Source organism: Tyto alba, unplaced genomic scaffold (assembly GCF_018691265.1).
Source record: "Tyto alba isolate M040663 unplaced genomic scaffold, T.alba_DEE_v4.0 Super-Scaffold_14, whole genome shotgun sequence".
Lineage (NCBI taxonomy): Eukaryota > Metazoa > Chordata > Aves > Strigiformes > Tytonidae > Tyto > Tyto alba.
The window spans coordinates 2,422,589-2,446,146 of record NW_024881276.1 but is presented as its reverse complement, the minus strand read 5'-3'; the positions used below and the strand labels follow the sequence as shown (position 1 = coordinate 2,446,146).

Below are 23,558 nucleotides of genomic sequence, written 5' to 3'. Positions count from 1 at the left end.
AGTTGTCCTTTATCCCTCCCTTCCTGCCACACTGTTCTCATGGTGAAAAGAAACAAACTTCTTCCAACTTCCAGGCTGAAATGATTCATTGTTCATGTAGAAAAATCTGTTCTTATGCCAGTATTGTCTTGATTACCTCTCTCCCACACTGCTGCTCACGCTGCCGTGCACTGCTGTCCCCTTTCGACCTTGGCTTTGATGCTAAATAAACCACACAGCTTAGTCTTCGCCAAGACAGAGGGCTGTTCTTTCACTTGACATTTCTCCGTAGCTATTCAAAGTCTGAATTCGTCCCCCTGGGGACTTGGGTGACTCGGACGGAGAACTCGTGAGAAGGGCAGATGAACAACTGGCTGCTCGCCCGGGGGTTCGGAGTCTCCCCCTGAGCCACCGGTGCTCCCCGGCCAGGCACGCCCGCACGCTGCTGACTGCTGCAGAGCCAACTCCAACATACCAAATACGCCACTCAGCTGCTGGCAGCCCCATACGGGCTTTCTCTTCAGAAAATCTCACTTATTTGTCTAACGGATAGCCTGGCGCCAGGGACTGAGCCCAGTTCCCCTAAGAGCTTTTGAATACCTCAGCCATGAGACACTGCCCCCATCCTTTCTCCTCCTTCAGTCTCCTACCGGATCCCTGTGCGGTTTCTAAATTCTGCCGCAGACCAGGCAATGCTCGCGATGCCCGACGCGTCGCGCAACCCGTCCCTGCCCCAGGCGGGCCCAACCTTGTGCGTTGACCAAGTGCTGCAGAGGAGAAAAAACCCAGCCACTCGTGATAGATGACTGTCAAGGAGCGTGAAAGGGGAGGCAGCAGATTTCCTTCAGTGCTTGACTTTTCAGCACAGACACGGGACGTCGCCGGGACAGCGTGAGAGGTTTCCTGGCCTTTTTTTTTTAAAAAGCTCGCACTGAAAACAATGGATGTCAGTGATACACACGTGAGTCACTGCTAGAACTGGCACTTCTAAATCCAGCATGCAAACAGCTGTCACTTCAACCAAGGCCACAGGCAAGGACAAACTCTAGACCCCTCCGGCCTGGCGGCTGGTGGCGAGGGCCGCTGCAGAAGGGAGCTCCAAGGCACTCCCAAACGCACCTCGGGCAAAGGCGGCTGGATGAGACACCTCCCGCATCGCCCCCTGTCCTCACAGGCTGAGCCTGCCAGCATCAGGCGGCCGGGGAGGACCCTGGCTTTACGAGTTTAAACTTTACAACTTCAGTGTTGCAGGAGAGCGGCGATTCCCATGCCTCCCACCCCGATGCTGCTGGGAGAGCTGTGGGGCGGTTAATGAATTCCTGAAGAGAAGAGAAAGGAGAAGAGAGGGGAGAGAGGAGAGGGAGGGGAGGGGAGGGGAGGGGAGGGGAGGGGAGGGGAGGGGAGGGGAGGGGAGGGGAGGGGAGGGGAGGGGAGGGGAGGGGAGGGGAGGGGAGGGGAGGGGAGAGGGAAGGGGAGGGGAGAGGGAAGGGAAGGGAAGGGGAGAGGAGTGGAGAAGGGAAGAGAAGAGAAGAGAAAAGAAGAGGAAGAGAAGAGAAGAGAAGAGAAGAGAAGAGAAGAGAAGAGAAGAGAAGAGAAGAGAAGAGAAGAGAAGAGAAGAGAAGAGAAGAGAAGAGAAGAGAAGAGAAGAGAAGAGAAGAGAAGAGAAGAGAAGAGAAGAGAAGAGAAGAGAAGAGAAGAGAAGAGAAGAGAAGAGAAGAGAAGAGAAGAGAAGAGAAGAGAAGAGAAGAGAGAAGAGAAAAAAGAAGAGAAGAGAAGAGGAGAGGAGAGGAGAGGAGAGGAGAGGAGAGGAGAGGAGAGGAGAGAGGAGAGGAGAGGAGAGGAGAGGAGAGGAGAGGAGAGGAGAGGAGAGGAGAGGAGAGGAGAGGAGAGGAGAGGAGAGGAGAGGAGAGGAGAGGAGAGGAGAGGAGAGGAGAGGAGAGGAGAGGAGAGGAGAGGAGAGGAGAGGAGAGGAGAGGAGAGGAGAGGAGAGGAGAGGAGAGGAGAGGAGAGGAGAGAAGAGAAGAGAAGAGAAGAGAAGAGAAGAGAAGAGAAGAGAAGAGAGAAGAGAAAAAAGAAGAGAAGAGAAGAGAAGAGAAGAGAAGAGGAGAGGAGAGGAGAGGAGAGGAGAGGAGAGGAGAGGAGAGGAGAGGAGAGGAGAGGAGAGGAGAGGAGAGGAGAGGAGAGGAGAGGAGAGGAGAGGAGAGGAGAGGAGAGGAGAGGAGAGGAGAGGAGAGAAGAGAAGAGAAGAGAAGAGAAGAGAAGAGAAGAGAAGAGAAGAGAAGAGAAGAGAAGAGAAGAGAAGAGAAGAGAAGAGAAGAGAAGAGAAGAGAAGAGAAGAGAAGAGAAGAGAAGAGAGAAGAGAAAAAAGAAGAGAAGAGAAGAGAAGAGAAGAGAAGAGGAGAGGAGAGGAGAGGAGAGGAGAGGAGAGGAGAGGAGAGGAGAGGAGAGGAGAGGAGAGGAGAGGAGAGGAGAGGAGAGGAGAGAAGAGAAGAGAAGAGAAGAGAAGAGAAGAGAAGAGAAGAGAAGAGAAGAGAAGAGAAGAGAAGAGAAGAGAAGAGAAGAGAAGAGAAGAGAAGAGAAGAGAAGAGAAGAGAAGAGAAGAGAAGAGAAGAGAAGAGAAGAGAAGAGAAGAGAAGAGAAGAGAAGAGAAGAGAAGAGAAGAGAAGAGAAGAGAAGAGAAGAGAAGAGAAGAGAAGAGAAGAGAAGAGAAGAGAAGAGAAGAGAAGAGAAGAGAAGAGAAGAGAAGAGAAGAGAAGAGAAGAGAAGAAGAGAGAGAAGAGAAGGAGGAGGAGTCTGGTTTGCAGGAGAGATGCATTTGTATGGGCTGAGAAAGGAGTAGCAGAAGGCAAGTCGCTGTTGCCCTGTGGACCAGCACTCCACCGGAGGGGCTGGTCCACCTCCAGTTGTCTGCAAGGCTGTTTGAACAGAGATGTGGGAAAACCTGACTTGGCTGAGCTACCAGTTTTCCCTCTGCAATTCGGATTTCGCCTCGTTCTGCTCTCCATCCCCCTAAGCTCTCTCTCCCTCTCCGTCCCCTCCAAACCACGCTCGCGGGGCAATTCCCAGCACCTCACTGCAGCCCACATCTTGGTCCCTACATCTCCTCCCAGCTTGGTGCTCTCCACGTCCCTTCCTTCCCTCCCACATGCTCACAGCTGCCTTTTCCCGTTAAACCAGCTGCCCCTCCTCATCAAATCCCAGTCCCTCATCCCTCTCACACCCAAGCCCTCTGACTAACAAATCCTGCTCTCTACAACTCAAAGGCAATTCTCTTCCCCTTCCCCCTCATGTTTACTCCATCTGCCAACATCTTCTCCCTCTCACCTATAGCCCCTTGCATTATTAAGCGCTGGGAAGCCACACGCTGGATTTGGGAGTCTTCCTCAGTACTACCAGCAACGGGGGAAGAGGTGCTAGAGGAGAAGGGACCAGTGGGAGGGCGGGAAGGGCAGATTCCTCCCTGCTCAGCCCCAGCGCCGCAGCTACGTGGCTTTGACTCCCACTGCCACATGCCTTCTACCACACCGGGCTTTTCTATGGGAAAGAAAGAGGTTTGAGCACGCTCACTGGAGATAAAACCAATGCAGATTTTATTTGGTATAAAACGAAGATATACACACATACCGAAACCACTTTTACTGAGCACATGCTAGCCATTTTTTACAAACGTTACTATATACTTGGTCAAATTAGGAGGCAGAGGTAAAAACAAAACACAGGGGGCATCCTCTACACAGAGGTCATTTCCTCTACCTGAACTGGAGTTCCTGTCCCAAAGCACTGAAGTGACAATTTCAAAGAAGCGTCTTCGAGAGCGTTCGGACATAGACAACAGACCACCACATCCTGACCCAGGGCTCCAAAGAACATGCACTGTCCTGACTGAAGCTCCCCAGACGCTTAAACCTTTAGCCCGAGATGGAAAGTCTCAGCCTACATACAGCTGAAGTTTGGCAAAGTTGGACAATTAGAAACAGGGCAACGAATTTGGAAGCGGGAGGGAAAGACCCGATTCCCGTCTACCAACACCACGGAACGGCGCTGCAGGTGCTGGAGGTCAGCAGCAGAGCTGAACGCCTCCGTGCTGGAAAGCAAGAATTCCACGGGACTCGATACCCAGACAGACTCCAAGTACTAAAAAGTCCATCAGCTTCCAGCCCGTTGTCCAGAGCCGGGGCTGCCAGAGGCACGCCTCAGCAACAAGCAACAGGTCCCGTAGTCGTTGAAACCCACCACCTCAGCGAGTTTGGATTTAACATTCGTCTCTTTAAACCTCAGGCAAGGGAAGGACAACCGGCCCCTCGCTCACACGCGCACAGCCAGCCAGGTGCTGAAAGCCTCTGCTAGTGCAAAGGTTTGCTTTGACATTCGGATCTTTCCCACCTCCTTCTCCACGGTGGCAGGGCTTGCGTCGAGTTCAGTCGGAATGGCAAAATAGCACCCAAGGTAGTCCTGGTGCTGCACGGCTGGCAGGGTGACTCCGAGGAACGACCTTCTTACCACCCTCGTCCTCCGGACACCATCGGGGTCGCAGCGGCAACTCTTCGTGTTCAAGAAAGGGACAGAACGTGCCGTCAGGCTCGCCGGCTCTTCGTGTTTCAGGAGCTCGGTTCCTCACTGGAATGCTGTTCAGCTGCATGACCATAATAAACCCAGCAGCTCTGCACTCTTTCTTTATCATCAAGTGGTGATACCGAGAACTTAATGTGGAAACTCGGAACTTTGCTTGGAGCACAGACGGGAGGGGGGGTGTGCTGAAATGACCCGTGCGATACTGAACTTGTTCAAGAAGTAACTCCACGACCGTTTGAACAGTTTTGTTAGATACTGCAAATGAGGGAGCTACTGAACTATTTCTGTTGTACCTGAAGTATGCAAGTCCATACCGTGGGTATCTACGCGGACGCTGTCAGTAATGTTCTAGGGAGTTAAAGTGTACTTTTTTAGCAGGGGGTAGGTATTTCTTGGCCCTGGAGTTTCAGCGTTTCTCACAAGTATGTCACCACAGTTGTTTCCCCAAAAGCAACAATTTAAATACAGATAGAATGTTGTAAGAGAGCAATTAACAATTCCGGCATGGAAATATCACAGCCTTTTATGTACAATTACAGTACTCAAGTTTCTGCTTCCCTTAAGGCAGACGCATGACGACCGCAAGTTAAGTAAAAACAGATGACAGAAGTGAGTCTTGTGAGCATTTGTCAGTTTTATTCCCATATCCCACTATGACTTTTGAATATATTAAAGTTGTTAATTCATTATATGTGATGTAGCACAAGTAGGTATTTTTCCCGAATCTCAGCCTGAACTCCTAAAACTCTGTGGCTCAGTCCCGCTCTCTGATTCTACGCCTGCCAAGTTCAGCTTGGCTATAAAATGTGTTTATTGTTCCCCCGCTTATCGTGCCATCCTCTGCTCTGAAAGACGTGGTTACTGTTTGGTTTTCTACGTCATATAACAGAACTGGGACTTTACTTCAAGGTCTCCGTTGAGCCCAGTAACAGTAAAAAAGCTGGTGACCGAGCCCTAAACGGCCAGCTGGTCTCAAAATGCCGTTTAACCTGGGTGTCAAGCTTTCAGCAAGCTCTGCCTGCTTCCAGAGACTTCTGCCAGTGAAACTCCACGCTGGTCATCCTAATCAGACCTGATTCTGTCTTTTCAGGTAAGTACCAATGCTGATATTTGACGGTACTTTTTATTTTTTTTTTCCCTTCAAGTTATGAGTTTCAAGGCCAACAGGTGTATGTTGTAAATGTATCCCGAACGATGCTTTCCAACACCATCAAAACACCTCGAAGAGAAAAATGGGATGCATTTGTTGGTGAGTCCTAGCTGTTCTCCTTAGGCGGGGGAATTTTCGAAAGCTTTCTAGTGACTGAAGAGCACACGCTGCAACACCTGCCACTGAGCCACCGCCCTCCAGTCCTAGATGCTCTTGCCCATCCTGCTCTAAGATCCCACTCGGGGCTACTTACTCCTTTTTCGCCTTTGGCTGTTCCCTGCAGATTGTTTTGAAGAGTCTTCTGATGATCTCAGGCGCCCTGACTGCAATCCACGAATTGCACTTGCTGCATTCTGTACACTTTGCCTAACAGAGCCCTTTTCACCATATACAAAAAACCCTCCAAGAACAGCTTGGGGTGAGAAAAAAATTGAATTAATCACTAACAAAGAGCAATTGTGTTAGTGAACAAGAGCAGCAAGTCTTGATACAGAAAATGCATGTATATCAAACATGGAAACTGCCTCAGAAAATACTAAACAATTTGCAAGTAGTGGATTTCTTCCCATCTATAAGCATCAAGTCAGGCTAGATGGCATCGCTTATTTCTTCAACGTGATGAACCGGTGTAAGGGAAACTAAGCACGGATTTCTAAAAACTTCTTATGAGATACATTTACCACCTGAAACAGCAAGATGAGATTCCCTGTCGAGGTGAAGCGAAAGCTTAACAGTTGCACCGTACAAATCTGTGACTGCAACTTGCTAAAAACAAATCAACAAGATATACTGGATTTTAATCTCCCATCCGACATAAGAAAATAAGTACCGTATTGTCTTTTGGCATGCAAGAAAAATCTCATTTCACTCCCAAACCTGTCAGTACAAGCCAGGCTGCGTGTAATCCCAGAGAAGCTTTCCAGAATAGGTTACCCGACACAGGTTATCATGGCGTTAATACAAATATTGTCCACCTATACAATTACCATTATTAAATACCACTAGAACACCCAGAGACAAATTTTGCTCTCTCAGTGCCTGTGAGAGAATACAGAAACATCCCTTAGATAACATGAAAGGTTATTCCAGCACAGAACGAGCCCCTGTAATCTTTACCTCAAGCAGAAACTGAAGGATGCAGAACTGTATGAAGCATGCCACCGTGAAATGGATAGATTTACTCAAAAACATTTTTTTGAAAATGACTACATTTTCTAGTCAGATAATGAAAGAAACCTGTTTCTTCTGCCAATGTACTCTCAGGTGGGATGGTCAAGGAAGAAAAAGAGCTAAAATAAATGAAGGTCCTAACTCACTGACGTGTTTTACAGCACAATATTCAGAACACAAAAACCTACAATGCAATTCAAATGTTTCCTCCAAGATAACGTAAAGTCTTTGAACAGCCTTTATTTCCAGCACTTTATATAAATATTGTTTTCTTCCTGATCCTGGATTATCCTCAATTTGAAGTTCATGTTCTCAGTCTGTATTTGAGGACTGCATGTAACATCCCTATAACCCTGGATACCCTCGTGGGGCTGTTTAAATGCTGCCAGACCATAATGGACTCAGAAGCAGCCTCCTAGAATTTACAATGCCGCATCCCTAAATTACAGTGGCACCTTCTATCCCCAAATTAAGAAATAAACAAAAAAAGGTACTCACAGGTGCACGCACACACACATATGCACACCCTTGTCATACAAGTTACAGGCTATCTACAAGAAAAATGTCGTTTTAAAATCCAAAATTAAACTGAAGTTTTTCTTTTTCTCTCTTTTTTTTTTTTTTTTTTTTTTTAATGCAAGCTTTTATTTGGGAATTTTGCGATTAATTTCTCTTAGCCTCTTAGGAAACATTTGCTTTTGTCCAAGGAGCTTCCAGCTGAGAGGATGTTATTGTTTGGAAGGGATGTGACCAGGAGGACCCTGTGCACGGCACAATGTGTCAGCCCGGAAGCGAGGGAAGAAAAGTGATTCTCTCATCATCTGGCTGAGAAAACAAAATGGAAATACCGAGTGTTCACCTTCCAGTTACAGTCACCCCTACGCGCGTCCCCAAGAAACGTGTTAGTCACCTGCATCTCGCACGAGTATCACCACCTAACTGTATCAAGAGATTAAAAAAATTCTTCCTACTTAAAAAAAAAAAAAAAAAAAAAAGCATTACCCATTTCTTTAGAAAAGCAACGATTTCTGCCACAAACACCTCCGAAAGCGGGTGACCGCTTGCCCCGCTGCCCCCCCCACCCCCCGCCCGGCCCCGCTACCGGCCCGGGAGCGGGCGGGACGAGCCCCCCGGTACCCCCAGCCCCCCCCCCCCCGGTACCCCCAGTCCCCCCCCGGTACCCCCAGCCCCCCCCGGTACCCCCAGTCCCCCCCGGTACCCCCAGCCCCCCCCGGTACCCCCAGCCCCCCCCCCCGGTACCCCCAGCCCCCCCCCGGTACCCCCAGCCCCCCGGGGCCGCGTTCCTCAGCGCCGGGGGACGGCGACGCTCCCTCGGCAACACCTTCCGAGCCCTCTAGTTCCCCGCCGAGCGCCTTCACCCGGGGAGATTTTTAAGTGGTTTTTAAAGTGGGTTTGGTTTTTTTTTTTTTTTGGGGGGGGGGGAGGTGGGGGGGGGGGAAGGGGGCACGACGCCACGGACGGACGCCACACCCGCGCGTGTGCCCGCCGTCGCGGTCCCACGTTACAAGGGCTCCGAGCAAGGGCAGCTCTTCCCTAAACCCGTCGAGGTAAAAAAAAAAAACTCGCGGGTACCCCCACACACACCACCCACCCCCCCCCCCCACCCCCCCCCCCACGCGGAGCGCAGCCCCGCGGAGCCCGGCGGCGGCGGGGCGGGCGGGTCCCCGAGGTGCTGCCCCCCACGCGAGACCGGGCGGGTTGGCGGCCGCCGGGGCCGCTCCGGGAGCCCCGGGGGGGGGTGTGTGTGTGGGGGGGGGGTGTGGGGGGGGCACTACCGGGCGTCGCCGCCGCTGAGGGGGTAGGCGAGCAGGCTCATGGCCTCGCCGCAGGCGGCTTCCACTTGCCGCACTTGCTGGCGGCTGAGGCGCTCCCGCCACGCGTGGATGGCCTCCCGCGCGTCGCGGGCGGAGATGAGGAAGGGCCGGTCGGAGGAGTAGGCGGTGCCGCGGGTCATGTTGAGCACGAAGGCCTCCAGGGCGGGGGGCACCGGCAGCCCGGCGAAGCGCAGCAAACGGCGGAGCTGGGCGCGGGGTTCCCGCACCAGGTCCTCGTAGCGGAGCTGCGTGTAGCGGCGGCGGAGCCAAGGCGGGGCGCGGCCGGCCAGCAGCAGGTCGCGGAGCCAGGCCTGGCAGATCACCTCCAGGGCGCCGCCGAGGAAAAACTCGGCTCGGTGCTGCGGGGGGGCAGCCCGCCCGCCCAGCAGCCCGGGCGGCAGCAGGAGCTGCGGCTGGCGGGGCGCCCCCCGGGGCTCGGCTCGGTGCCGGCTGCGCAGGACCTGGATGCTCTCCCGCAGCAGCGCCTGCCGCGCCTTCAGGCGGGAGTTGTGGACGGCGCGGGGGTCGCGGAAGAGCTGCACGACCCGCAGGTTGAGGCCGGGTTCCCGCAGCAGCGGCAGCAGGGCGCCCAGCTCCAGCAGCCGCACGTCCTTGATGACCACCACCGGGTACTTGCGGCACTCGGCCTCCAGCTCCCGCAGCGCCCGCGGCGGGCACGTCTCCTCGCAGGCGGCGCCGTCGACGAGGCCGATCTCCCCGCGGGGCCGGGGGCCGGCGGGGCAGAGCGGCGGCGAGCAGATCACCTTGTTGGTTCGCCAGCCGAAGATGCCGGCGGTGGTGAGGTTGGCGGGGGGGGGGCCGGCGGCCAGCGGGTCGCGGGGGCCGGGCGGGGCGGCGTAGAGGCGCAGGACGGAGAAGTCGCATCGGAAGAGGGCGCGCAGCATGTCGCGGAGGGCGCCTTGCAGGCTCAGCGCGTCCCCCGGGTAGAGGGCCTGCCACAGGTGCCACATGGGCTCGTAGAGGTAGAAGACGTCGGGGTGCTGGTTGAAGAGCTCCCCCAGGAAGGAGGAGCCCGTGCGCCAGGTAGCGTGCAGGTAGATGTGCCGCTTCCCCGCCGCCGCGCTGCCGTTACCCGCCGCGCCGCCCTCCCCCCCCCGCCCTTCCTCCTCCTCCTCCTCCTCCTCCTCCTCGTCCTCTTCCTCGTCCAGCGGCGGTTGCCGCTGCTCCCAGCCCCACTCGCTCAGGGCCTCCTCCAGGCTGGGGCAGCGCCGCAGCAGCGGCTCCTCGTCCGCCCTCCCCCGCCGGGCCCCGTAGTCCAGCGCGTAGGGCACCAGCAGCAGCAGCACCAGCGTGTACAGCACCAGCACCGCGGCGAACCGGCGGTGCTCCCCCCTCCACCGCCACCGCCGGCGGCTCTTCATCGCGGGTGGGGAGGGGGGGGGGGGGGGGGCCCGGCTCCCGACCGCCGGGGCTCCGCCGAGCCCTCTCTCTGCCGAAGAGGCAAAGTTAGCGGCGGGGGGGGGGGGGGGGTGTGGGCTGCCGGCGGCCCTCCCCGCCGGGGAGCACGCCCACGGGCACGCCGGCCGGGCTCGGGGACCGCCGGCCCCGCTGCCCGCCCTCACCGCCTCCTCCTCCTCTTCCTCCTCCTCCTCCTCCTCCTCCTCCTCCTCCTCGCAGCGCGGCGCGGAAGCGCCCGCACCTGCCCCCGCCGCTGCGCGGGGCTCCGGACCGCCCGTCGCCCGGCCTCCCCCCCCCCCCCCCCCCCGATCCCTCCCTCTCCCCCCCCCCCGATCCCTCCCTCTCCCCCCCCCCCCCGATCCCTCCCTCTCCCCCCCCCGATCCCTCCCTCTCCCCCCCCCCCCCCCCCCGGGCAGGGCCGGAGGGGCGGGCTCGGCACGTCGGGAGTCACCCCCGCCCGGGAAAAGGGGCGCACCGCCGAGGGGGGGGGGGGGGGATGTCACCCAGCGCAGGTACCGCGTAGCGTTCGGGCCCGATGAGCTACCCCATCTCCAGAGAAAGAACACGCTCCGGTAACGAAAAGAGGCGCAGATGTGTTTCTGGGGACGGATGGCAGCTCTTAAAATCTGCAGCGGGGCTTCAGCGATCCTGCAGCTCGGCGCCGGAGAGAGCTGCGGGGTCGCTCGGCCGCGCTTCTGCCCGTGGGCGTGCGCCGGCGGGATGCGGACATCGCCTGCAGGACTCCTTGCTCCAGGTCAGGCATCGGAAAGTTTCGTGCCTGCCTTGAGCTGCTCACCCTTCGCAGTTCGTAGGGAGAAACGGGCACCCACAGAGGGTCAAGCAACCTGTCTTGAATGTCTGATAGCATTCTGATAACCCTCCTCTTTATTAACCGCCACAGTGGGAGCGTAACGTTACCGGCTCACGCTTAGAATCCTAGGTTTTTCAGACATCCAAGGTTAGCTCAAATATTTTGCGGGGTGGAAAGTCAACAAGAGGTTGTCTTCGGGTGTTTAAATTCAATTGTTTAGTCTCAAAATCTCCAGCCCCGCCCCTGCCTGACCTTGGAAGATGCTCACAGAAAGCGATGGACCGCGGTCCGATATTCCAGGTTGAGGCATCCGCCTGGCAGGAGAGTGATGTCCCCAGCCTGCTGACTGTGCGGCGGGGGCTGCTGCCTGTCCTGTCCTGTAGCCGATGGATGGCATCCTCAGGAAAACACAGCTAATATTCACGTAGGGCGTGCAGAGTGAAAATCGGTGAGGATACCGCAATTTTCACCCTCGTTGTGCGATGCTCTGGCTCCCAGAATAGTCCGCGCCGTGTGTGTGTACCTGTGGTGAGGCCCATGGCACAACCTCCGTCGACGATATCACAACAGGGCGCAGAAATGACCCACTAATTACATAAGCTCTAAAAATGCTCCTTCTCTACTATAGACATCCAGATACAGAGCCTGCAGCTGCTGCACATAGTCTGAATGTCTAGCTGCGACAGAATAATCTCATTTTGAATTTATCGGGCAAAATACCCTCGTATTTTGCACAAAGCAGTGTGAGAGGAAAAGCATGCTTCTCTTCTGTCCAGGTGGCGAGCCAGCAGCCTGCCTGCTAACACTTTACTTGACCTCCGTTAAGTAAGTGTTAAAGACTGGGCTTCCTGCAGTTTATGGAGTGCTGAGTGAGTAGACAGCGCCAAACAAGGCTTGTAGGCTCTTGAGTAGAAAAATGTAGGAATTATGGCATTGGAAAGGAAATTCTGCCCCAACATACATTTCACTGCTTATATTCATTGTGGCTTTAGGCTTTTTTAAACAGCAAGGTAGGCCAGTATGAGTTTCAGCTCTGACCTTGTAAAGGCCAGGATTTCATCCAGACCCTCAAGCACCTAAACGAGGACAACAGAATAAAAACACACTTGCCAAAACCCTTCCCTTCCCCTGTCTGAAGAACACGCCTCTCTAGTGTCTCGAGAGGTATCTCCAGTGTAGTTGACTTCTGTGGCATCATGCAAAATGGTAATTTTGGAAAACTTACCAAGACGGGATCCTGAGAAGTGCAGATGAAAGTGGGCATCTCAGCTGCGGGGGTTTCCCCTTTGTAAGACAAAATACTGAGCTGGCAGTAGCATCAGCACCATCGCTGACAAAGGAGCCACGGTCCAATATTTGTTACCTGCAACTAGTTTTGCATTGGTTTCTGTGGCACATACTTGTCTAAAAGCTAAAATCAAGGTCTTAAAACTGCCTAACTGAAGTAAAGCTGTCTTGAAAAGAATGAAACAAGTCACAGAGCAAGACGGCCTGCAGACAAATGAGAAACCATAGGAATAAACCTACGTACGTATTACGCTGATTTTTTTCAGACAACAGAGTTACAAGCTTCTGTGGCAACTGTTCTGGAAAAAGCGCAAGATGCAAATCGCTTTACCACAGGCTACATCCTTACTAAGATAAAAACACAGTCAGTTCTTAAAAGAATCAAAATAATTCAAAAGAAACAAAGAAGGATCACAGTGAGTGTTTTGTTCTGCACCTTCACGTCGGTTGCTCTACTGAAAGAGGATTAGCCTGTGTGCGTTTGCTTCGGCTGTTTTGGGTTAGGGCTTTTTTGGCGTGGGGAGATTCCAGCAGAGCCAATATTCATTCTGCCACCCAGCAGGTGCCTGAGCTGGGCTTGAAATCGCCGAGCTCCAGCCTTCCTGAGGGGCCACGTGAAGCACCCCGTTCCAGCGCTGGGGAGCCGATTGCTGCTCTGAATTGGAGCTGGGCAGGGATGGGCTTTGGCTTTTCTCGCGTTTCAGTTCCGTGTTCATTTGTTCTCTCCTCAGCACAGATAACGGGGATGATTTTTCCCCCATTTAGGCTTTGCCTGTGAATCATAAAGGCACCGTTTGCAGATGATCTCCCGCATCTCCTTCTGAGAGCAGGACGGTTCAGTACCCAAGCGAGGCCGCCAGGTTCTTCTTCACTGATCTGCAAAGCGGCCTGCCCATTTGGCACCTAGTTCCTGCCATTTCTTGGTGCTAATTCAGTGCTTTATGTTATTTTAGAAAGGGTGGGAAAAAAGAATATAGGCATAACGTGTTCTGCATGGTTTAGTGTAGCAGTATTTCCTTTCTAGTTTCCAAGCTTGTCACTGAAAGCACTGGCTGTTTTTAATCTAACATAACACTGGCTTCCTGTGTATTATCTCTCTAACTTAATTTTTGCTCTTCCGTCTCCCACGGTACTTCTACTGTCAAGAGAGACAGTAAATGCTGGAACGCCGTGTTTGAGCCTCAGAATCATTTTCATCTTCTCAGCAGAGGTTTCAAAATAGAAATAGTTGCCTCTACATCTAGCCCTTTTTCAGCTCTCGCATGCTCTTGTCATTTTCAAAGAGCGCTTTGTGATTAAAAATAGCTTGATTAGCTGATAAAATTAAATATGCTTTGCACAGGGAGTACTGCCCTCAAACATCCTGGCTTCTAATGAGCGCTCTGCTTGCACATATTGTCACTCACAGGCTTCAGCCAAAAGGAAGTCTGTGGTTAATGGCAGCTTAGAAAGCTTCAAGAAGCTGACAAACTAGGACAATGTTTTTATTTTTGAAGCTGCCTTGTCATCAGATGTTTCGACGACGTGCAATACCATATGTTTCACATGTGAGACCAGTCTTAGTAGCTCACATTTCAGAAGGGACATGTTGAGAATAGCAGGATGGAGAAGCTGGTCCCGGCGCGGTGGCTGACGCAGAAGGGATTTTTCGCAGTGGTTTCCCCCGAAGTGGAACAGAGATTGGGGGCCTGCAAAAGGTCAGAAATGTCACGTTAAGTTTTGAGAGACTTGGTGGAAATTTAGAGGATCTGAAGAAAGTGGAAAGTCAGACAAAAGGGGAGGAGACTTCTAACTCAGGGGCTGGTCATCGGCCGAGTGGAAGGGGCTTCAGATGCGAAGCAGAAGGGGGTAATTCTGCTCTCAGCACATACCTCTGAGATCACTCTTCAGTACCTGCAAGAATGGCGAGGAAATGGGGCGGGAAAACTGATGTTCACGACTGTCTTGGTCTGTGTACTCCTTCTGCTAGATAAACAAGTTCAGACCTCTGAGTCTGTGGCTTGGTTTGAGAGAAACCGGGTGTACAGCTTCAGGTTTTGGTTAATATAACCAATTAGTCGTACCACCCAGTGGCTCTCTGCAGAAGAGCGGGGGCAGCGGCAGGGTGCAGGACCCCTCGGTGCCCCTCCAGACTGCGGGCAGCTGGCGGTTGAGACTGGGGACTGTGTGGAGTTGGAAGGGAGGAGGCGTGTTCCTCACCTCTCTCTCCCAAATTTCTCCAGTTGCTCCTAACCGAGAACTGGTAAAGTTAACTCTAAAGTCAGGCGTGCTGCTGCTCTGCCCTGCCCCACGTAAGAGCCAGGCCCAGAGCGTGAGCTGGGGAAGTATTCAGATGAAGCCAAAACCAGCCCTGCGCCCTGATTTTGGGCTAAGGGAGGCTTGATAGCCCAGTCCAGTGTCACTGAACCGGCTGCAGCAGCCTGACAGGTACCCAGCTAGGGGAGCTCTTCTCTGGCTGAGAGAAGCGCGTACATTTTGGTTCCACTTCTGATTTTCCAAGAGGAGGCTTTTCCAAGAATGTGGGAGCTGGGTACTGAAATGACAAAAAAAGCCCCCAGACAAACAAACAAACAAACAAACAAACAAAAACGAAAGCAGGAGTTTTTATAAATTGAAATCATGGTCCCTTTTATGTCATCAGTGATCTTGTGATGGTCCTTGTTACATGATCAGTGATCTTCTGAGCACCTCTAACTTCCTCTCAGAAAAGAGTCATAGAACCATAGAATCACAGACTGGTTTGGGTTGGAAGGGACCTTAAAGATAATCTAGTCCCAACCCCCCTGCCCCGGGCAGGGCCCCCTTCCCCCAGCCCAGGGGGCTCCCAGCCCTGTCCAACCTGGCCTTGAACCCTTCCAGGGAGGGGGAACCCACAGCTGCTCTGGGCACCCGGGGCCAGCGCCTCACCCCCCCCACAGGGAACAATTTCATCCTTATATCTAATCTGAATGTACCCTCTTTCCATTTAAAATTGTTACCCCTCATCCTACCCCCACCCCCCCGATCCAGAGTCCCTCCCCCCCTCCCCTGTCCCCCCTTTAAGCCCTGGGAGGCCGCTCGAAGGGCTCCCCGGAGCCTTCTCTTCTCCAGGCTGAACCCCCCCAACTCTCTCAGCCCGGCCCCCCAGGGGAGCTGCTCCAGCCCCCCCAGCATCTCCGTGGCCTCCTCTGGCCCCGCTCGAGCAGCTCCGTGTCCTTCTTATACTGAGGACCTCAGAGCTGGACACAGGACTCCAGGTGGGGTTTTACCAGAGCAGAGCAGAGGGGCAGAATCCGCCCCCCCCCCGGCCCTGCTGGCCACACTTCTCTTGCTGCAGCCCAGGGCACGGGTGGGTTCTGGGCTGTGAGCTCACATTGCTGGCTCACAGTCAGTTTTCCATCCACTAGTTCCCCCAGTCCTTCTCTGCAGGGCTGCTCTCAATCCCCTCATTGCCCAGCCTGGATTTGTGCTCAGGATTGCCCCGACCCACGTGCAGAGCCTTGCACTTGGTCTTGTTGAACTTCATGAAGTTTTCACGGTCCCACCTCTCCAGCCAGTCAAGGTCCCTCTGGATGCCATCCCTGCCCTCCAGCGTGTCGACCGCACCACACAGCTCGGTGTTGCCAGAAAACTTGCTGAGGACGCTCTCAGTCCCACCGTCCATGTCTCCCACAAAGATGTTAAACAGCACCAGTCCCTGAGGAACACCAGTCGTCACTGCTCCCTCCCCACTTGGACATTGAGCCGCTGACTGCAACTCTCTGAGAGCGACCATGCAGCTCATTCCTTACCCACCACGCGGTCCATCCATCAGTTCTACATCTCTCCAATTTAGAGACGAGGATGTTGTGCGGGACAGTGTCAAATGCTTTGCACAAGTCCAGGTAGGTGACATCAGTCGCTCTTCCCTTAACCACCAACACTGTAACCCCGTCATAGAAGGATGATGAGAATGCCCTCACTGAACGTGATAGAAAATGCTACTAGGAAATGCAGTAAGAAATGCAGGAGGTGGAAGGCAGAGGAAAGCACATCGATGAATTTGCTGAGGCTCAAGAGGAAGTTCAGAAGGAAAAACCTATTGTTATAACAGTGCAAATTCAGATAAATTGGTAACAATGAAAGAAGAAAACATCTATTCTGCAATCTAACTCAGTGCTAATGTAACTTGACTATTTCTCAGTTATGCTGATGACTCTAATCTGAAGTCTTTAAGCCTTTCCCCTGCAGAGTGTGCTCTGTTATCCCATTAGCAGTGAGACAGTCATCTCACAACCCAGAAATGGGCTTAGGCTACGTGAATAGCCAGCACGTCCGTCCAGCCTCCCACTGCCTGGCCGTTTACAGTAGCTGCCGAAGAGGAATTATTCTGATGGTAATGTGTTTGGGGTCTCACAGCTTCAAACACAAGAAATGCCTCGACACTAAAATGCGTGGGAAATAATTATTTGTAGTGTCAGAAATCGTGAATCTTTTTCTGTTTTCTCTCATTGTCACAGACTCACTATTGCTGAATTAGAGATGCTGATTAAGAATAACAGCAAGCTTTTGCAACTCAACAAGTTAAGCCATTGTGTTGGTATAATTAGGGAACAAAATCTTTTACAGTTCAGTCAAGCGGAGAAATGAACTAGAAAATTTGAGACCTATTTTTAACTGGGGATTATTTTTTTCCCCAAAGCCCCCCCTCTGACAGCCATTTGTAACAAAACACTTGCAGCTCTCCTGTGCCTTCATAAGGCAACACTTTCATGCACAGAATGTAATTTTTAGACTGAGACTCTATCTGCCTTTTCATTCATTTCAGTCCTATGTGCAAATCTGTACTGGCATGTGCAAATGAAAATGCTGAGGGCTCAATGACTGCACCTACTTTATAAATTTGTCCCATCAAGTTTTCTAAAGATCATTTTGTAAATTCAGAATTTCTGATGCAAATGATTTTCAGCAGACATTACTGTGCCTGTATGGGAGAAAGACAAATGCCAGAAGGTATAACTCACTTGAATTTATTCTTGTATATGCTTCTGCCAAATGCTCTAACTTTTATGCGGAAAATGTTAGTGGGCAAAAAGGGTAGTGATTCTGGGAAACTCCTGGGTTCCTGGAACCTCTGGGAACCAGTTTAGCTCCCTGGCTGTCACTACTGGCTATTAATGAGGAAGTCTTTCTGGGTTTGTTAACGGTGTTAGTTGGGGTTTCCCAACTTTAATGGTAGTCAGTAGGCCATAATTTATTTTTTTCTGGCTGTCTAATGAATGCAATAGATTTAAAAGTTGGTTGTAGTGACTTGCTTTGGGCATTCCCTACAAGCTTTACAAAACCTAACCGAAGGGATCATATCGTAACTACGTGGCTGCAACACACCATTTATTTAGTGATCCTTCAATATGCTTAAAACACTACATGAAAACCCTTTTGGTTTGGCTGTAACCTCTGTCAAGAGAGAGCCTGCACGCACTGGCTAACCACACATCCTCCGGCTCTGCAGGACAACCCTGCTTCAGTTTCCAGTGCCACCACTTCATTTCATAGCTCCTAAACAGAGGTCTTTGTGAGTACAGGCATGTCCAGCCGAAGCTGAGCCCAGCTGAGCTGATCATAAATATCAGTAGTTTTTAAAAGGAAATCTTGATGCTTAAGGTTTAAAATAAACTTTGACTACACGTAGTTTATTATACTAAGAACTGGAAGCAACGTTCGCCTGTGAGGCCCACAGAAAACTTCCCGGGGGGACCCCCACGCGTGTGCAGGCTCACGCGTGTCTGAGAATCCCTGTGACAAACGGAGACAACAGCGCTGGCGTGCGGCGTCGGCTACCGCCGGTATTTTACTCCGCCTCACCCTGTCAAGGCTGTGGTTGTCAGAGGTAAGAGAGATTTGGTTCTCAGCGCTGCAGAGCCAGGACGGGGGTCTGCTACCTGTCTGCTACCCAGCTTAGGTGGGAGGAAGAAGGAAAGGATGCATGCGGTGCCAGCGCCCTGGCATTAAAAAAAGCGATTGGGATAAAATGCTGACGCGAGTTTTCTGTGAAAGGGGGGACTGCTTACATTTGCTCTGGGGAAGTTTTTGGTATGGCTCTTTGCTGATTTAGCTACGTAGACAATTTCATGCAGTTTTAAGGCTGTGAAAACTGTCTCACAAAAATTATGAAAGCTTTGGCACAGAAATCATCCGCTCTTCTGCTCTCACAGTAGCTTCACTCTTACAGTACCTGTTAGAAAAATGAACAGAAACCCGTTTCATTAAACAAGTGGGTGAGCAGAAGAAAACCACACAGTAGAAGGGTCAGTGCAGGATATAGCGGCTGATTTACAGGTGAAAGATAACTAATGTTCGAGCTGGACAACTGTCGTGGTTTAACCCCAGCTGGCAACTAAGCCCCACGAAGCCGCTGGCTCACTCCTCCCCCCGGTGGGATGGGGAGGAGAATTGGAAAGGAACCAAAAAAAGTGAAACTTGTAGGTTGAGATAAGAACAGTTTAATAGTTGAACTAAAATATAATAGTAATACTAATAATATAGTAATGAAGAGGAAGATAACAAAAAGAGAATGAAATGAACCCCCCCAAAGACAAGTGATGCATGGTGCTGCTGCTCACTACCTGCTGGCCAGTGCCCAGCCAGTCCCCAGGCAGCGAGCCACCCCTCCCAGCCAACTCCTCCCAATTTATACACTGGGAATGATGCCATATGGTACGGAATATTCCTTTGGCCAGTTTGGGTCAGCTGTCCTGGCTGTGTCCCCTCCCAGCTTCTTGTGTACCTCCAGCCTTTTTGCTGTCATGGCCTGAGAAGCTGACAAGGCCTTGACTTAGTATAAACACTACTTAGCAACAACTAGTAACATCGGTGTGTTATCAACATTATTCTCATACTAAATCCCAAACACAACACTATACCAGCTAGCAGGAAGAAAATGAACTCCCTCCCAGCCGAAATCAGGACAAAACCAAAAAGTTACCTGCAATTGCAGAGCTGCTGTGCAAATTAATTTGAACCATGCAGCTCAAACAGTATTTAAATGCAGCCTGAGAGCTTCAGGCTGATCTCAGCACAGTTTCTGCAGTACTCCTCACATCTTCCACCCAGAAGAAATTCTTGCCCATTCTGCCTATTGCCTTCGAGCAGACTATAGAAATGTTCTGGGAAAACCAGACCTCAGCACCTTCTGGAATTATCCTTTGTCCAGGCAGGCTTCTCACGTAGTTTATTAGCTGTTGGACTTGGTTGTATGGAGAAGAGCACGTAGGCACTACACGCGGTAGGACTGAATGGGTCAAATCGGGTTCCTCCGCCGAGACTGGAGTATGTGTTTGAGCTCAGTATGTGTTTGAGCTCCCTATACCTCTGCTCTGCTTTCGGGAAACTTTATTGTAGTCTCCTTTGCTGTATTTTGTTTCCTGGTTGGTTTTCCTTTTGTCCTTCCTCCAGTGTTTTCATTCCTCTTACCTACGGGCTTTTTCTGGTTTTCCTCTTGCTGGGTGGTCTGGTTGCCCGACCTCCAGGGAAGAGCATTGGCCCACCCCAGCCTGGAGCAGCCAGCAGCCCAGGCAGGAGCTGCAGGGAGCTGCTCACATTTGTTTCGATACTGGGGCGAAATGGAAGGAAGCCCCTATTTTACATCTTGTTTTGACAAATTGCTGTACTTTGTGGTTTTACTTCTTTGGAGAATTTTTTGTGTGATTTCCCCTTCAACATGCTGTTGGGAAACACCCCCTGTAAACACTGCAAGACTACTGGGAAAGCAAACAGAAAAAATTGCTATATTTTCTAATATCTTAAGTATTTGAAATTGTTGCCACAGCTGCCTCCATCAGAGTTCTGATGAAGTTAAGTTTCCTCAAGCAAGGTAACTTTGATCTGAACCTTTCCTGACCGATGGCCGTGAGCTGGGCTGAAATGGAGTCCTGGGCTGTGGGCAGGGTGGGGGGCCCCGGGGTGGGCTGGGCAGGGACAGCGGTGCCTGGCACTCCTCAGAGGTCCCGGCACTTAGTAATTGATAACTTTCTGCACTCTTGCCTTTCATTTCTGCCAAGAGTCACTTTGAGGGGTGTGCTGGACACTCACCTACATCTGAGCTGACTCGCCGCTGTAAGGACCAGACCTGACTACTAATTGCTAAAAGAACAGAAACAGACTCGTGGGTTATTGCCTTGTAAGGCTTAATCCACACCCTCATATCCCCAGAGTAAGCATAACACAAGCATGGCAAGGGTATATCTTCTCTGAGTCTCCTCTGCACCCACAGATGTTTTGCAAAGGCAATGGGGTGTCTTCTTGATAATCAGGGCTGATTCAACTTAACTTCTCCACCATGAGGAATCAGACCTGGAAGAACCAAGCAAGACCAGGGAGCTAAACATCCCCTTTACATTTCAGCTATTTTGGGGTTTTATCTGCTCAGTCTTGGTGAAAGGGCTTCCAAATGGTTTTCACCCAAGCTCGCAGTCTATGGTGTGACTTGAAATCAAGGCGTTTCCTAGCAGCGGAATCACCTCTCGAGTAACTCAGCCGTAGCAGACCTTCACCTGACGAACACTGAGGACCCCCTCCGAGCCTCTGGTTTGAGTCATCTTCCAAGGAACACCTCCTGAATACATAGACCAGATCAGGAGTACATGGCCCTCTTCCAGCTGTCCTGGGCCCCGGCGTCCCGGCTTACTGGTGGCCATCGAGGGTATCAGTCAGCTCAGCCATGGCTGGTACATTGGGAAGCTCTTTAGTCTCAGTTCCTTCATTCTCAATCCATTTTTTTGTTGCTCTCTTAAAACTTTTTTTTCCTAATTTACAGCATGAACTCTCTCCACCCAAGAGTACCTTGGGCTGTGATGTACCACACCTTACGGTACCAACGAAAAAGTTTTGTGGGGAAGTCTAGATCACCACTTTTCACAGTAGTTTGGCTTTACTGACTTCAAGTGTGCAGATGATGCCAAGGGATTGCTGAGGGATTGCTCAGTTCCATCCCTCTTCCTCTGGGAAGCCTGACAGTATTTCTGCAGGGAAGTCAAATAGATCAGTTTGTTTAAATGTTTGGCCTGGGATCTAAGATGCCCTGTGTCTGTTTACTTGGTTAATTTATCTTTATCCTGTGAGAGTCCTAAAAAGATTGAGTTTCTCTTTAAAGGGCTCCTGTAAAAACAGTTAAAGTAATTAAAATGATCTGTGTTTGTGTCAGGAGAACTATTTTCCATCCCTTCATGGCCCAAATAAGAGCTCCTGTGATCTGAGTTCCAGCCCTGCATGTTGCAGGATGGAGTTTTACTGCCTCAACCACAATTCCTTCTGCCCAATGAGGCACTCAAATAGAAAGCGTTTAACATCTTTTCTGATTTAATTAGCAATGCCTCCAGCTGACTCATGATGAAGGTAAAACTGGTGTTCAACACCAAACTCTGTGGCTTTGCTGAATGCTGTCTGTCTCAATTTCTGATGCCCTTCAATGACAAGACACTCAAGAAAATTAAAACAATTTGATAGGTATAGTAGATTATAGTGACACGTCTCAAGTTTTCAAATGATGGACATTTGTCAGTCAGCAGTACCCTCATCAGCACCCTCCTCAGCAATCAGTAGCTAAGTAGATTGCTGCTCAGCTGAAAAAATACACAGGTTTCCGCTGCAGTCCAAAACATCTTAAACATATTTACAGGAAATTAGAAGTGTGAAAGGACTTCAAAATTCAAAATAGGTTTACCTGCTTCAGTTTGGGAAAAAAACAGACCAAATGAAACAGCACACGGCTAATACTTCAATCCCAATTAATTTGCCAATCAAACTGGACTTTTTGTTCAGTTCTTTCTGTTATCATTTTGCAGTTCAAGAATAAAGAATTAATTTTCTCAGTCTCTGTTGATAACACTGATGTTTTAGCTGTTGCTAAGTAGCGCTAATCCTAAATGAAGGATATTTCGGTTTCCTTATATAAACTCTAAAAAATGACTTTGATCGAGAAGTCTAGACTAGGAGTTGAGAATTTTACTGAATAAATAGAAAATGTATCTGAACAGAAAAGCAGAACTCTTCTGAGTCACAAACTCGGAACCAGTTAGAGAGCTCCCTTTAGTTTTTGTTACGATGATGTTATTCTTGCATTACCTTCACAGAGCCTTTATAACGCAAACATTAGCAAAATAGTTTCAGCAGGACTCTTAACAACCCTTAATTAAGAGCATGCAGCAGTCTCAAATCTCTAGGGTATTTGAGGTGCGCAGAATATTTCAGAGACTCTATGAAAATATTTAGGATCATGTTAAATCTGGGGAAAGTTTTTCTCACCTACACTCTCCTGTCATTGGCCTTACTGACAGATTTTTTTCCTCCTTCCCCAGCCCTACAGCATTCAGCTGTAAAAAAAATCACTCTGTGCAGCTCAGGACCTCCCTGCAGCTCTGGCTGAAGCGCCGCTGACATGCTCGGAGCTTTTGCACTTTTTTGAGTTTCTGGTGGCCCGCACCACTGCCTGTCCAGCCATCCCGCACAAATTTAAGAGGGTCGGTTGGGCTAACGCTTGCTGGCCGTACGCAGGCCGATCGCGGGAGCCCAGGTGATCCGTGTATTCACAGAAAATTTGACACGTCTCAAAGACGCCGAGGCTTCGTGGTCCCATCGCTCGTCTCCGGCCGTGTCTCCTCGGCTGCTGATGCCAACAGACCCGTGTGCCTCTTACACATGGCGCGCAGAGCTGTCGCTGCCCCTGTCACAACATTATAAAAAAAAAAAAAAAAAAAAAGAAAACATGGGGTTGGATGTCCCTGTGGCAATAATAATAATAAGAGTGAGACTAAAAGGTGGGGAAAAGCCGGGCGCTCACCTGCTGGGTTTCCCCAGCCCTCAGGACTCTGGAAGGGCACAGTCTGGCACTGCAGGCAGGGAGCTCGTCATGTAAAATGCTTTTTTTTGCAGTTTCAAGGGGAAACTGGAGAGTGTCTAGGAGGTTTAGCTGTTGGCATTGGGATGTGTTCTTTTCCCGTGGTTTTCTGTTTTAGAGAGTCTAGAAAGTCAGTCTTTTCTCAAATATCAGACATCTCGGACTCACTCGGTGCATTTTTAGGAACTTTACACACTCCAACCTCCAAGATTTACAGATCAATCAGGAGTGAGACTCATGGCCCCTTGAGTTTGAAGTAGGTCACTCAAAATGCAGTTGTTTTCAAGCAAGCAACTGAAAAAGTGCTTGCCGTTTTCCACATTACAGACTCTGCTGTTCTGATGGTTTTTGTCCAGAAAAACAGCATGACACATACAAACAGGTTTTTAAGTTCTCAACACAGCCATTTCACACTGAATGGTCTTAAAAACACCTTGCCATTGTTTTAGTAGAAGTCACTACAGCAATGACTGTTAGAAAAAA

The 23,558-nt window shown here is 50.9% G+C and overlaps 1 protein-coding gene across 3 annotated transcripts; it reads right to left on the bottom strand.

The window, feature by feature from the left end:
• Window positions 1–3,546: 3,546 nt before the first annotated feature.
• CHST7 (carbohydrate sulfotransferase 7) lies at window positions 3,547–10,179 on the bottom strand. 3 transcript variants are annotated; one of them, XR_006164938.1, is made up of 3 exons: window positions 8,668–10,179; window positions 5,955–7,696; window positions 5,689–5,770 (listed from the first exon to the last, which is right to left on the bottom strand). XR_006164938.1 is itself a non-coding variant. In XM_042788652.1 (2 exons), the coding sequence occupies exons 1-2, from the start codon at window positions 10,086–10,088 to the stop codon at window positions 7,600–7,602; spliced, it is 1,518 nt and encodes a 505-aa protein (XP_042644586.1). In that variant the 5' UTR covers window positions 10,089–10,179; the 3' UTR covers window positions 3,547–7,599. The 3 variants fall into 3 exon arrangements, 2 of the variants coding, with proteins under 2 accessions (XP_042644586.1, XP_042644587.1); XM_042788652.1 differs by having other exon boundaries at window positions 3,547–7,696; XM_042788653.1 differs by lacking the exon at window positions 5,955–7,696 and having other exon boundaries at window positions 3,547–5,770.
• Window positions 10,180–23,558: the final 13,379 nt, after the last annotated feature.